General features: G+C 50.8%; 1 protein-coding gene across 1 annotated transcript; it reads right to left on the bottom strand.

Moving 5' to 3' along the window:
• Nucleotides 1–6,171: 6,171 nt before the first annotated feature.
• On the bottom strand, nt 6,172–7,736 carry LOC136484733 (probable carboxylesterase 18). Its single transcript, XM_066481678.1, has one exon. The coding sequence runs from the start codon at nt 7,509–7,511 to the stop codon at nt 6,465–6,467; it is 1,047 nt and encodes a 348-aa protein (XP_066337775.1). The 5' UTR covers nt 7,512–7,736; the 3' UTR covers nt 6,172–6,464.
• Between the last annotated feature and the right edge of the window lie 3,071 nt (nt 7,737–10,807).

Here is a 10,807-nt window from a genome sequence, read left to right as displayed (position 1 = left end):
TAATCTAGAAGACTCCGTGCCTCCTGAAGTTGAAGAAGATTATCTCCCTTTCTCGTGGTCGGACTCTAAGTGGGCACACTTGGTTTACTATGAGGAAATTTTCGATTTTGAACTTGAGCTCCTTACATCCTTCTGGCAAGCCTTACTTGGGTAAGCCCATGCTTGGCCAGATAGTTAAGCTGGTCGGTTACGGTCCACAACTGCTCGGCGACTCATTAGGGTGGTCGGACCATGAGTCTGACTACTCGGCTTTGTTTACACCTGCTCGGATAAGCTCAAGATGGCATTGCACAGCGGATGCAAGGCGCTCAGGGACTAGCTATGGGGGGTACGACCCTGGATACCCGCGACAGACTACATGAGTTGCGCCGCCAGACGTGGTCCAGCCCACAAGACGAAGACTTACGGTGCACGGTACTGCTCAGCGTGTACCGCAAGACGTCAAGAGCGATATCCTGAAGATGCTACAAGATCTGTTAGGATATGTTCGATCCCATGATTCCTATAATCTGTTATTACTTGCCAGTTATCTCCTAGATCTAACCGACTTATAACCCTACCCCTGGCTATGTAAGGCGGGTAGGGGACCCCCTTCAAAACACACGCAATATCATATGATAGCCAATACAAACCAACAGACCACAGGAGTAGGGTATTACGTCGTGCGGACGGCCCAAACCTATCTAAGTCTTGTGTCTCTGTTGCCTTCTTGTTCTTAATTATACGCACCACTGTCGATCAATCTACCTTCATGGGATAGCCCTCGGAGGACTGTCGATGATATTTCATCGACAACGTCCAAGGGAGGAGATGATGGTGCGGGACCTAGATGTGACCAGGTAAGCTCTACACGTGGAGAACCGGGAGGCGGAGTGGCTACGGTCGTGCCTCTCCACTGTGGAGACGGCACTCGCCATAGTAGATAGGGAGACAGCTGTGGTCGAAGCCGCAGCAGGTTAAGCGTAGGCACAGCTCGCTAGTAAGGCATTGTCATTTCCATATCTTCTTGTTTTGCGTGGCACCACACCTTATTAATTGGTATGGTTTTCTCGTTCTTGCTCTTTCAGCCGTCATGGAGCAGCTGAACGCCACGTCCGTGCTGCCGGTGGGGCCAAACTTTCTTGAGCGCGTCCGTGCTCTACCAGCGCAGATTTGGGAGGTAGTGATGCATGGCCTTTGCCATGGGGCTGCGTTAGCCCTGGCTGCTGCCCACCTTAGTTCAAACGCGGACTTGCATGCGGTGGAGCCAGGGTTCCCGCTGAAGCTGCCGATCTAAAGGGCTTCATAGGATTATTTTCCTATAGCATTTGGATCCTTCGAAATTTCTGTTTCTCCTCCATTCCAAAGGAGCCATAAGTTTTTGAGTTTCTTTTGTCCATTTTTCGGGATTCCATTTTGCAGTGTTGGTGGGCCCTGAACAAAAGGGGAGATCTACCTGCGCAAAATTTTGATTTTCGGCAAAAATTTCGCACCATGTCGAGTAGTGCCGCCAACACGCACCGAAAATTAGATGTCTCTCTTTTGCCCTCCACGCGGAAATTAGGTTTACCATGCCATCGATTTCAGACAAGGGCATTTGTGGTACTGTGATGGCCACATAAATGCGCAAGGAGTCATCGTCTCCTGCCTTCGCCTCCATCTCCATCCTCCAACTACCACCGTCTCTCCTCTCGCTCCAAATCCTAGCCCCATGGTCATCCTGTCCACTCTCTAGCCTGCCCCCTCTACGCACCCTCTCTCATAGCTTTCTAAACCCTAGCTAGAGCTAGATCCCCTTTGATTCATCGACAGCAGGTCAGCTGATGGTGGAAGGACTGCCTCGACGATGGTATAGGTTAGATCTGGATCCCCTACTTCGGTACCTATCACGACCAGTCGGATCCGAACCCTAGCTAGAGCCGGATCTAGTACCCCTTCGTCAATGTCCGGCTGCACACTAGTTCCACGACCACGATGATAAGACGGCTTGTGCCAACGACTGAAGCATAGCCAGGGTACGTGGAGGAAGAGGTACCCAAATTCCTTTTATGATGTGTGCTTGTATTGTAGTGGTTCAACCTGGGATATGTAGATAGCGATGGGGTTGCATATTTCCTATAGTTGAGTGTAGCTGACATGTGCTTTATTGGATTAATGACTTCCGTATAAGCTGTAGTTACTAGTTAGGCCGCTTATTTGCATACTCTTGCTCTCTGTTATGTTGACATTCACTAGAAGCTTTAGTTAATAAATACCTTTATAATCTAGATGAACATCCACTAACTGCTTTTGAACAAGAGCAGGAGGCACAAGTCACAAAGAATCATAGGAAGATGGAAGAACCAGGGGTGGTCGTTGAGGGATTTGGTGATACAAATGAAACATATACAGATTTACAAGATGAACCAGTGGCCCCTACAGTTGAGGTGCTTGTTCTACCTTGTATTGAGTTCGAGCTGGAGGGGCCGAGGGGTGGGAGGGTCTAGATAGCAATGCTAATGATTTGTTGTCTGGATAGCAAATGCAATTTGTATATGCTTCCTGCTTAAATTTGTTTCTCCAATTTCAGTGTTCGGTTCGAAGAAGCCACAGAGGAGGGTCCATCTGCAGGACAAAAGGCAGCGTTGATATCAGTCATAGAGGAAGGCAGTCCTAAGAGAGTGAAGTCAACATGACCTGGAGAGTTGACTCATGGATTTGAGAAGAATAAGCAAAACCGTACAAAAGTGAAGTGCCACTAGGCTATAGGATATCACTCCTATGCTTGTACAGCTGCAATCATTTGTAAGTGATGGTTATGTTTTATTGTTACTCTAGCCTTTGTATAAACAGAAACTCATGTGCACTGTTAATAGAAGCAATAGTGGCTGGAGCCTTAGGCCCCCTTTGGAACACAGGATCGGAAAAACGTAGGAACAGGAAAAATACAGGAATATGATTGGAATGCGTGTGAAAAACAGAGGAATTTTGTTAGAAGGGGTGTTTGGTTTTGTACTGGAAAAACATAGGAAACCAATACAATGAGGTTTCACTAAATGTTTTTTTCCTTTCTTTTTCCTATGAAAGCTGAAGGATAGGAAACTTTCCTATGGTTTTCCTTACCCCATTTCTTCTTGTGAACCCAAGGCCTCTACGGTGCTGATTCCATAGGATTACTGATTCCTACATTTTTTCTTTGGAAATCCTATAAACTAAAGGGGCCCTAAATTTGGTATCATCATTTAATTTTGAAGTTACAATACATGTGCATTGTGCATATGTAATCCATATCTGTAACCTATTGTTTACTGCTTGAATTTTGTAGTATGTAATCCATATCGGTACCTGTGCGTTGTGCTTATGTAGAGGGTGTTTGGTTGAGGGCCATCGGCCGCCACGCCACAAACTGTGGCTCGCCACGGGAACCGGAGCAGTTGTTTGGTTGCTGACTTAAATGAGGCCTGCCACTAGCTTTACTCAGTAGAGAATGAGCCACAAGAGTGTGGCGGATGAAAACCTCGCCACCGCCACAACTTGGCACAGCGTGGCTATGTGTGGCCAAGATCCAAACAGTACCGTAATCCATATCAATATGAAACCTGCATTACTTATTATGAACTAATCTCTTGTGTTTTTAATTAAAGTCCCCTTCCACTATCTGTAACCTAATGTTTATTGCTTGAATTTCACAGAAGCTATGGAAACTATGCAAGCAGAACCTGTTGCTGATGGGTACGAACCAATGACAAGTGTTATGTTGTTCCCAACGGTCCTTTGCCTCTCCCATGGCCAGGTTCACTCCCAGGTCAGCGGCAACACCCTTTTTTGAAGAATGTGGGTATCCCAACAAGCTCCGCCAGAACAGAGACATCGGCGGAGTGCAAATGCTTCAGGGAGCAGCTTGTTGCTGAATAGGAAAGTTTGCTAACCTTGTCGAACAAGTGGATGAACTGAAGAGGAAGACAGAAAAAACTGAAAGGGAGTTTGAGGAGTTCAAGATACAGCAATAGGAGTACAATAAGCTACGTGAGGATATCATGGCACTTTCAGGCTCTTCTTCTGATAACTCTCAGTCATCAACTCTGTTGGCTTGATGCAGTGAACATTTGTGGTTGATGTGTGTACTCGTGTGCCAGGTTTGATATGGTAAAACTATCAGCGGGTTGCTACTGATGTGTAAACAGTAATTTGTTGTATTTGATATCATGCTGAATAGTTATGTAGACATCCTCAAATAATTATATAGTCAATCTGTGCAGCAGTGATGATCTTGAATTACTTTTATGATGAATTGATTGTTGGGCACGTGGTAGAACCTGGGCAAGCCACGTGATCAAATAAAAATATGACACGTGGACGAACCAGTGCATGACACGTGAAATAGCCATGGCACGGCACGCGGGCTAATAAAAATCCAACACATGGACGGAAACTGTCAAGCCACGTGGCCGAATCAAAAAACAAAACATGGACGGACAGCACCGCGACATGTGGTCGAATAAGAAATAGTCACGTGGACTAATAAAAATATGACACATGGTCCAATGAAGAAATGACACGTGACCCAACCGCAACACGACACGTGTGCCAATATAAAACAGACATGTGGAAGCAACAGGGGCCTAACACGTTGTTTAATAAGACCTGAAACGTGCAAGAACCAGAGATAGCCACGTTGTCCAATAACAAGGTGACACGTACCCGAACCATCTCCAATGCAACCGGCTATAGCAGGTACACATTGAAAGCATCTCCAACGGAAGCAACCGCCAGCGTGGCTGCCCCCCGGCCACACATGCCAAAGCAGTTCTATGACGATTAGTTTTCATCATATATCTATCCAATTCTATGACGATTTCCTAGAATCGTCATAGAATTGCAAGAATGACGCGACTTCTATAACAAACCGTTTTTCGTCATAAATTCGTCAATAAAACTAAAATTATGATGAATTTGGCTCCTTCAGTGACGAAAACTGATCATCATAGAAGTGGATTTTCTGAGTATTGAGGGTGAATATTTTGAGCAGTGAGGGTGACGTTGAGCCTAGGCTCTTGACCGGGTTCGGCGAGAAGTGGCGGTGAAAGCTCAGGATATAGGAGCGACTTGCTCCTCTCCAGTTCGGTTGGCTCGGGCTCCTGCAGGCACAGGTCCCCAAACCGGTTAGCGATGAAGTCGAGCTTGCTGAAGACGATCCTCGTGCCTAGCTGCAATCCTCTCTGGTTCGTCACCGAAGTCGAAGATAATTCCCATCTGAAACACAAAAACAAATCTGAACGCGAAAGGCCCCTACCTGGCACACCAACTGGCAGATTGTTTTGCTCTGGCAATATCCAGCAACGTGATCGCGTAGACAGAATCAAATGGTAGCACACGAGACACAAGGATTTATACTGGTTCGGGGCGTGGTGCACGCTAATCCCTACTCCAGTGGTGCGGCTGCTCTTGTATTCATATGCTCAATTATAGGGGCTGTTGCTCCTAGCTACGAGGTGGATGGAATAGGTGGAAGATTGGATCCCAGCCCGAGGTTCCTACCCTCCTTTATATAGGAAGGAGAGGTAGGGTTACAGAGAGGGCGATCGGGCTAACACATTGTTTCCTAATTTGTTACAACAGACTGATCATCGCCATCGTTCAGATACGCCTACCTTGGTTCTCCACGTTGGTTGATCGCGTCAGCCCTTGCGGGCCTCCTCCTTGACGGTTGCTGGACCGATAGCTCGGTGGTAGTTATATATATGAGCGGTGCAGGTACCCCTGGCCCATACCTCTGACACCCTATATCATAAAATAGAGTGCATTATGACTTCTAAAATTTATACTACGTGGAGTAGTTCAGATTTAGCACAATTTGTTAAAAAGGAAATTATAATTTGAGGAGAAATCTTTAATTGGTTTAATCTATGGATACATGCATCCTTAGAGTATTTTCTTGAGATGTCTTAAATTTTTTTGAATGCAATGTATTACAGGAAGAAGGGAGTATGTTTGGTCCATTAGGCTGCTGATTGGTTCACCGTCACCATTCTTGTGGAGCTTTCGCTGCATTTTTTCTTCATAACTTCAACAAAGCTGTGGCTCCAACCTCAGTGCTGATTAAATAGTCAAAACCACTGTATCTGTTTCTGGATGTATTTAAAGTGGTTAACCTCATTATTAATCTTCTAGTGCCGGTAGGATTGAGTCCCCATCAGACACCATGCGTCACGAAATCACAAACTTGATTAGCAAAAATTACTAATTTACATCATTCATCAGACATAGCATACCAAACTTACCAAAGTAACAATAACAATCACACACATTTTCTACTCTCACTCAACCACGTAAGCACAACACCACATCCTCCAAAACGTCACAGCCCACAGCACAAAGGCACGGCACATCACTTGTACCAAACACCTCGCTGCCGTACATGCCACGACGATGACACAACGGCGACAAGCACCTGACCACTGCAGAGTGCAGACTGCTTCTCCAGCTCCGGCGGCTCTGATCACTCGCTAGTCGCTACTTCCGCCACCGGGGCTTTCGGCGACGAACTCAGCGATGCGTACCATGAAGTCTCGCGCGTCGTCGAACCCGGGGAAGACGTAGAAGGCGTGGATGGCGTCGGGGTACTCAACCACCCGCACGTCCTTGCCCATGCTCTTGAGCACCTCGCCGTACCGGCGCTGCCAGTCCTGCAGCGGATCGAAGCCGCCGATGGCCAGCAGCACGGGCGGGAACGCCGGGGAGTCGAGGCCCGCGGCGGCGGCCGGGGACGCGAAGTTCGCGGCCTCGTGGGTGCGGTCGCAGCCGGGCGGCAGGAACGCGCGCCACATCCAGTCGGTGCGGTCGATGGACACGATGGGCGCGGCGCCGTCCAGGCGGAGCTCCGAGGGCGTCCGCTCCTCGCCGCCGAAGAAGGGCTGGATGGCGACCAGGCCGGCGACGCGGACGTTCCTGAACGAGGCGGCGTCGGACGCGTACCGGCGGGACACGTGGTGCGCGATGTTGCCGCCGGCGCTGTCGCCCGCGACGAAGCAGCGGGAGACGTCGAGCGGGATGGCCGCGGGGTGGTTCATGGGGTCGTCCAGGAAGCGCAGCGCCGCGACCCCGTCGTCGTAGGGCGCTGGGAACCGGTGCTCCGGGGCACGGCGGTAGTCGACGGAGAGCACCGCCGCGGAGGCGTACCGCGCGATGCGGCGGCACGCGGCGTCGTAGGCCGCGGACGCCGCGGAGAGGTACGCGAACCCGCCGCCGTGGAAGAAGACGATCACGGGGACGGAGGCCGTCGACTTCTTCGCCGCCTTCGTGGCCGGGTGGAAGAGGCGCGCGCGGAGGCGGAGTGCGCCGTCGAGGACGATGTCCCGGGAGGCCACGCCGCGGCGAGGGGAGGAGATGGCCGGGACGCGAGGGTCCAGCAGCGACAGCGCGCAGCGGTTCAGCGTCCCGTCTGCCCGGCGGGTGGCGTCGGTGACCCAGTCCACGAACTTGAGGGAGACCCGCAGGAGGCGCGACATCGGCGGCTTCGGCTTCCGCGGCGGCGGCGTGGGAGCCTCCGCCATTGCACCCGCGGCGATGAATGGCTGATGCGATGGATCGCTGCGGGCTCGCGGGAGTGGGTGAGGCCTCGAAGCTGCAGCTTTGGTAATGGGTCGTATGTATTTATACGGGCCGGGCCGGGCCGCGAGCGTGGTTTTCAAGTTTCAGACGTGTGACTGTGTGAGCTACTGAGCTCTACTTTTTCCGCAGCTTAATTGGGTTTCCTAGTTTTGGTGAACTTCGGGTCTTCTGGAAGAGGTAGGCAGAAAACACGACTTCACACCAACTTATCCTATATTACTCCCACGGTCCCACCGTCCTGAAGTATAATCAATTTTGGATTGCTGTAACTTAAACTATACTAAGTTTAACTAAATTTTAGATTGTTGCAATATCATATTTAGAAGATCGGAAAAGAGAGAGCGGATTGACTTAAATTTAGAAAGGAAAAGAAAAATACTTAGTTTGGATTTGAGTTCAAACTCTACCTAGCTATTTCAAATTCTTATTTGGAAAAACATATGTCATAAGGTCAAGGTTTAAAATTTAAAAATTTTGGTTCTAACATTTTTAGGTTAACTTTAGTACAAACTAAATTTCAAACATAGTGTGAAATGCATTTATTCTAAAAGACAAGATCTCATCAAAAGATTGTATCTACCAGGCATAACTAATCATGACCAAACCAATTGTTTTAAATCTAGGTTTCAAAATCTTAGGCAAAATAGTTACTAGCCTTCTAATTTGTAGTTCAAACAAAATAGTTTTACCATAAGATCTCCTTGTGTTATTCCTTCTCTTTTGGGGAGGCTTGCTGCTCCTTGAACTCCATGCCTTTTTCATAGCAGATACACTGTTTAGTTGTGTGGCGATGGCCTAAGCCACAAAAGTGATAATATACCTCCCAACCCCGGTCTTTCTGTTGCCCTCAACCTCCTCGCCCTTCGCTTTGGCCGCCTTGACCTCCTATGCCTTATGTTGTTCGTTGTTGCAGGGGTTGTCTTATTGTCTCACTGTTGTTGACATTGGTTATCGTAATTCTTGGGCTGCTTTTGACTAGGTTGCTTGATACGTTGATGTTGAGTGTTGGTATTTCTTATGTTCAAGTAGTTATTTTATGCAAACGCGTTAAAACACCATTGTAGTATTTCACTCAGAAGTATCCTAGAGTATCATATTAATATCCTTAGGGAAAGCTATGGCTAAGAGTAATTGTTGAATAGATTGTTCTTCGCTATACCAATTACTGTACCAAGGTCTAGCGGGGGGTAACCATAAATAAAGAGGTAGTGCGACACACTGAAGTTCCAATGCAGTAAAGATAGAAGCTAGTAGGCAAGGCACTTGGTGAGTATAAGATTCCTATATACTTCTCTACTACTATCTGTCGGTGTTTCGGACCGGGGGGTCCTCAACCGACTAGTGAATTTGTTCTGCGTGCTCCCGATTCCGGATGGTGATGCAAAGAGACACAAGGTTTATACTGGTTTGGGCAATCGGCGCCCTACGTCCAGTCTGAGGGATAGAACTTGTATTCCTTGCACCGAAGTGCTCGTAGTAGGGGGTTACAAGCTAAGGGAGAGAGGGAACTTGTCCCAGGTCTCGGCAGGGTGTCGTGGGGCCGTCTGAGACGTTGCTCTCAAGCGGCTGGAAGGTGTGCGTGTGTGTGTGTTCTCCGGGCGTCCCCCCTAAGTGGCCCAAGTCCTCTCCTTTTATAGTTGAAGGGGGGACAAGGGCAGTACATGTATTACTATGCGGCGTCGTGCCGGCAGGGACGGCATGTCCAAGCCCTGTGGCCTGTTCCTATGGCGGCGTGGTTGTCGGAGCGGCCCATCCTTGGAGTACTGGGGCGGCGTGGTCGTTCCATCAGGTCCTGTGCGTCGTGGAAGCCCCAGGAATGCCTCGGAGTGGACGTGGCGGCGACCATAAGCCGCTGTGGACAGACTATGCACGAGGCCGAAACTTGGTCGGGGCCGAGGCTGGTACTGCGGTGGGGGGGTCTCGGCAGGGCGCGGACCCCAACATTGCCGAGGCCCTGATGTACAGTGCCGAGGCCTTGGTGTACAACGCCGAGGCCTTGAGCGGGTGGCTGATCGTGGACACAGTGGTAGGACACAGTGGCCAGTAACCCCCGCCACATCCTGTCCCAGGCGCTGACGGCGGCTGATCGTGGTCACAGTGTTTGGACACAGTGGCCGGTAATCCCCGCCGTGCCCTGTCCTGGCTGGCATGGTGCCGATGCGACCTCGGGTCGCGTCGGACCTTCTCCTGTCCTGTGCGTCGTGGAAGCCCCAGGAATGCCTCGGAGTGGACGTGGTGGCGACCATAAGCCGCTGTGGATGGACTATGCACGAGGCCGAAACTTGGTCGGGGCCGAGGCTGGTACTGCAGTGGGGGGTCTCGGCAGGCGCGGACCCCAACATTGTCGAGGCCCTGATGTACAGTGCCGAGGCCTTGGTGTACAGCGCTGAGGCCTTGAGCGAGCGGCTGATCGTGGACACAGTGGTAGGACACAGTGGCCAGTAACCCCCGCCACATCCTGTCCCAGGCGCTGACGGCGGCTGATCGTGGTCACAGTGTTTGGACACAGTGGCCGGTAATCCCCGCCGTGCCCTGTCCTGGCCGGTATGGTGCTGATGCGACTTCGGGTCGCATCGGTCTTTCTGTGATGTTGAGCCGCTGTCCGGCTGAGATCACGGGAGTGGTTGAAAGCATTAATGGGACGTGACCAGCTGTCGGGAGGGTCGGCCGAGGCGGGGGGCGACGGACCACAGGCGAGCCGGCCTCGAGCGACACGGAGAATGGGGCCTCGCGTGAGACGGAGATCAGGCTCCTTGCTGAGGCTCCGCGCGAGAGGCCTCGCGCGGTACGGAGAACGCGCCTCCTGCTGAGGCCTTCTGTGGAGAGCCTCGGGCGAGGCGGAGACGGCGTTTCCTACCGAGGCCTCCCTGGGGAGCCTCGCCAGGCCGTCGAGACCTCCTTCTCGGGGCTCGAGGCGAGGAGGAGGAGGACCCAGTGGGCCTGGTCGCGATGGGGAGGGGCCCACGACTTATCCTTTTGCTCTTATCATCATTATTATTTTTTAGATGGGACTTGGGCAACCCATTTGACGTTTTGCTTGGGGTACCCCATTCTAAGGTACCCGACAGTAGCCCCCGAGCCTCGGGGAGAGTGCGTGCACTCCCCCTAAGGGTTTGCCGAGGCTTGTACTCCCCCGGAGGGTTTGCCAAGGCTTGGTTCAAACCTGCCCCGTAGGAATTGGGGTTTGTTTTTTGAGGTTCTGGTGGGTGCACGTGAGCGCACCCGCCGGGTGTAGCCC

The sequence above is a fragment of the Miscanthus floridulus genome, chromosome 10, assembly GCF_019320115.1.
Source record: "Miscanthus floridulus cultivar M001 chromosome 10, ASM1932011v1, whole genome shotgun sequence".
Lineage (NCBI taxonomy): Eukaryota > Viridiplantae > Streptophyta > Magnoliopsida > Poales > Poaceae > Miscanthus > Miscanthus floridulus.
The sequence above is the reverse complement of the archived record's forward strand: the minus strand, read 5'-3'. Positions and strand labels throughout refer to the sequence as shown.

Bases quoted from the DNA above. Each gene is read 5' to 3' on its own strand.
- LOC136484733 (XM_066481678.1), bottom strand. From the start codon at position 7,511: ATGGCGGAGGCTCCCACGCCGCCGCCGCGGAAGCCGAAGCCGCCGATG.